Source organism: Salvia hispanica, unplaced genomic scaffold (assembly GCF_023119035.1).
Source record: "Salvia hispanica cultivar TCC Black 2014 unplaced genomic scaffold, UniMelb_Shisp_WGS_1.0 HiC_scaffold_518, whole genome shotgun sequence".
Taxonomy (NCBI): domain Eukaryota; kingdom Viridiplantae; phylum Streptophyta; class Magnoliopsida; order Lamiales; family Lamiaceae; genus Salvia; species Salvia hispanica.
Genome location: NW_025952265.1, coordinates 3,524 through 8,000, shown reverse-complemented (window position 1 = coordinate 8,000; position 4,477 = coordinate 3,524). Strand labels below are relative to the sequence as shown.

The 4,477-nt window shown below is 29.4% G+C and overlaps 1 protein-coding gene across 1 annotated transcript; it reads right to left on the bottom strand.

The window, feature by feature from the left end:
* Positions 1-2,823: 2,823 nt before the first annotated feature.
* Positions 2,824-4,153, bottom strand: LOC125199489 (caffeoyl-CoA O-methyltransferase-like). The gene is made up of 5 exons (XM_048097477.1): positions 4,015-4,153; positions 3,830-3,909; positions 3,596-3,740; positions 3,379-3,510; positions 2,824-3,284 (listed from the first exon to the last, which is right to left on the bottom strand). Exons 1-5 carry the CDS (start codon positions 4,105-4,107, stop codon positions 2,991-2,993), a joined length of 744 nt encoding a protein of 247 aa, XP_047953434.1. The 5' UTR covers positions 4,108-4,153; the 3' UTR covers positions 2,824-2,990.
* Between the last annotated feature and the right edge of the window lie 324 nt (positions 4,154-4,477).

Here is a 4,477-nt window from a genome sequence, read left to right as displayed (position 1 = left end):
AAGAGTAAAATCTTTCCCTTTTCTAAGATATTAAAATTCTTAGTATAATTTATTATACTATGCAACAATAAAAAATTGATATATGATAGGTATAATAATAGTTTCATAATTTTATTAATTATTTAATTTCCAAAATATAAATTTCATTATGTTGAAGCTCAATTAAAACAATAATCATAGGTTTTTGCTCATCTATTTAGTATTTCAATTCTTCAAAATATATGGTAAATATTTTCATTTTTGTTTTAAATTTTAGAATTCCTATCTCAATTCACTCGAACGTGCAACAAATTAAATTTGATATAAGATAAGTATTCCCTCCGTCCCCGATTAAGAGTTACATTTTTCCATTTCGATCCGTCTCTAATTAAGAGTCACACTTCAATTTTACCATAAATGGCAGTAGGCCTCACATTCCACTAACTCACTTCACTCACATTTTATTATAAAACCAATATAAAAAAGTGGGTCCCACATTCCACTAACTTTTTCAACTAACTTTTCTTTATATTTCTTAAAACCCGTACCCGGTCAAACTGTGACTCCTAATCGGGGACGGAGGGAGTACTATATTAATACTGATTGACTCTACGGCTTTGATTTTAAGAAATTTATTATTTTAATTTTAATTATTTGTTTTTTAAAATATTAATTTTAAATTCTTTTTTTTAACATTACAATTAAACATCGATCAAAATAATAATCACGTATTCTTATTTCAACTATTTAATATTTTAAAAAATTAAAATTTTATAGTATATGATATATTATTACTAATTGTGTTTACGGCTTAATTTATTTTAATATTTTCATCATTTTGGTTTTAATTCTTTACTATCCAAAATATTAATTTCTTCAAATTCTTAATTTTTGTAAGATTACATCGAACTTCAATTAAAAAAAATAATCACATGTTTTTTTTCTCATTCTATTTATTATTTTAAAGCTATATACTTAATACATTTTTCTTTTTATTTTTATAATATTAGAGTCTTTAGCCCAATTCACTGTAACATGCAATAAATAAAATTTGATATATAAATATAATGTATATTAATACTATCTAAGTTTATGATTTTAATTTTAAGATTTCACAGCTTTATTTTTTTTATTTTTTTAAATATTATTTTATGTAAATTCATAGTTTTGTTAATGTTACATACGATAAAAAAAATATTTGCATATTCTTAAGTTATTTATTTAATCATTTATTTGCTTCCTTATAAAGTAAATATTAGTGTTCTTAGCTTACTTGACAATAACATGCAATAAATTATAATTCGATACTATAAGATATATCAATACTAATTATGTTTAGGTTTTTTATTTTAATTATTTACTTTAAAAATATTAATTTCTTCAAATTTTTCATTTGTATAACGTTAAGTTGAATCCCAATAAAAAAATTAATCACGTATTTTCACTCATCAATATAATATTTTAAAACTATATAGATAAGATCTTTTCTTTTTCTTTCTAAAATGTTAGAGTTATTATCTTAGTTTGCTATAACATTCAACAAATTAAAATTTGATACAATATATGATATATTAATATTAATTGAGTTTATCATTTTAATTTTAAATATTTCTTAATTTTGATTTTGGCTTTACTTTCAACATACTAATTTGTTTAAATTCTTAATATTTAAAATATTACGTATAAAGTTGAAATAATATTTTATAAGTTTTGGAAGAAAGTTGCAAAAAAGAACTCTACTATTATATTTATTATTTGCAATATGAGTATATTTTAATTTTATTATTTAAATTCAAATCGTGATAAAGTTTTAATCATATTATAACATGATTATCATTTTCATGTTTTTATCTTGTAGTATCATTTTAGCCTTTTAGGTCATTATCGTATACTGTCAAACTAACTGAGTTTACAAATTTTGATTTTAAAAATTCCATGATTTTAATTTTCGTTCTTTACGTTTCAAATTTTTTATTTCTTTAAGTTCTTAAATTTTAGAAAGTTACAGTCGAACCTTGATAAAAAAATAATCACATATTCTTAATTCACCTATTTAATATTTGAATTTATATAGTTCACATTTTTTCTTTTTATTTAAATATAGTTCTTAGCTCAATTCACAATTAACATACAACAAATTAAAATCTGATAATAAGGTATATTATTAATAATTGAATTTACAATTATAATTTTAATAGTATAAATTTTTATTTTAATTCTTCACTTTCTAAAATTTTAATTTATTAATATATTTTTAAAAATTTAGAACTTAAGGCGAAAGCATGTACAAATTTTTGGATAATACAAATAAATTTATAAGGAAAAAATAGAAATGATACGAAAATTATGGAATAACTATTAAATTTACATAATATTGTATAATCCACAAACAAACCAGCTAAATCTAAAGACTATTACATCACAAAACAAACAACTAAAATCATGGAATAGCCTTAATTTGACATCTCTTTCCAAAGAAGCGTATAAAATTAATATTAGGGCATATTAGTCAAAATAATAAATATGATTAGGGAAAAAAAATATAAGGGTAATATGGCATGAGATATTATATCTCTAAATCACTGCCCATCCGAGATATAGGTTTCAGTGTAATGTATCTAGATAAAATAATGGTAAGTTAATTGGGTTGTTTTTTTGTCACATTGCACTAATGACATGTTGGTGACTAGTACATAATTACACTGCATATTAAACTTACTTAAATCAATAGATATATAAAGTGCATTTGTTCAAAGAGCTTTAACCGTCCACATGTTTTCATATTAGTGCCATATTTTTGTCTTTATACATTTAACAATTAACACGTACGCAACAACGAAATACTAATACAGATAAGCATCATCCATCTTGCATTAAAAAAATATCAATCAACATTACATATTTCGAGGGACATCATATAATAACAAAATTAGATTTGTTCATGATCCACAACAAATCCAACTTTTTAGTTTAGTTAAAAGCAAAACACAGTGAAAAAAGCAGAACAGCGATCAGCTGAGACGGCGGCACAGGGTAATCCCATCGCCCACAGGCAGTTGGCATATCTCGATCCTCGGATCAGCCGCGAGCGCCTTGTTGAGCTCCAGCACGAAGTCCCGGTAGTACCTAACGTACTTTCTCAGAGGCGCATCCGGTGGCGCCACCACGGACCCGTTCCACAGGGTGTTGTCGTAGCCGATCACACCCCCTACTTTGACCAAGTCAATCAGCCTCTTGTGGTAGTTTAGGTAGTTGTCCTTGTCAGCATCCACAAATATGAAATCATATGTACCATGATACTTCCCCTGTCCATTTCAACATTCTCTAAATTAGTACCATAAATATAATAAGTTTGGTTGTGGTTAGGTTTGTCACGCAGTGTAAATCAAGAATTCTTACCTCTGCAACCATTTGATCAAGAACAGGCAAAGCAGGGCCTTCTTTGAATTCAATTTTGTGTGCAACTCCAGCTTTCTCAATTACTGGGAGGCCCAATTCGTAATTCTCCTTGTTGATGTCCATTGCCAGTATCTGCACCCGAAAATTTCACTTATGAATAAAAAACTTAATATAAATGAGACTCGAACATTTGACCTATTGGTTGCTAACCATGTACCTTGCCGTCGTCGGGAAGGGCGAGGGCAGTAGCTAGGAGAGAGTAGCCGGTGTAGACTCCAATCTCCATGGTGTTTTTGGCATTGATCAGCTTCAAAAGCATGTTCAAGAACTGCCCCTCATCCGCAGATGTGGTCATTATATTCCTATATCAATTCACAACATTTTAAATACTACTACTGTATCATCTAAAACTTAAATAAAAGGATTAGTGATAATCTTGTAGTTAACTAACCATGGATGATTGGCAGTGATTTCTCTGAGCTCTTTCATGGGCTCCGGCTCTCTTGGATACACACTTGTTTCAAGAATATACTGCAAAACCAATTATTTTTGTCAAATAAAAGAAAATAGTTCATTTAAAAAAAGGAAAAAGAAATAGTAATCGATTAACTTGGGATGGAGAGAATATTTTCGTACCTGGTAAAGGTCATCGCTTTGCAAAAGGCTCTTGTGGCCAACCTCCTGATGGCGGCCGGCTTGGTTTTCTGTTGCAACAGCGGTTTGAGCCATCTTTCTCTTTTTCTCTCTTGTTGTTGTGGGAAAGGTGTTGCTGATTTTGAAGGTGGGAAATGGAGGATGATTTATAGTGAGTAATCCGGTCCGGTTTGGGTTGTTTGAGGTGGGGTGGGTGGGCCGGGTCCGGGGTTGGTGAGCGATGGAAAAAGAGTGGGTTTGTGGGGCCCAACTGCAGTTGTTGGGTGGGGTCCATTGGGGATGGCGTCACGCTGACGGCAGCTTTTCTAATCTAGTGCTTGTGGTGCATTAGGTGGGGCTACACGTGGCGAGATGAGCGGTGGGGATTTTTTTGAGTGAGTTTGTAAATTGTCTTTCAATTTTGGGTGGTGGTTTGGTGTGGTGGTTGCTTTGAAATGTATGCAAC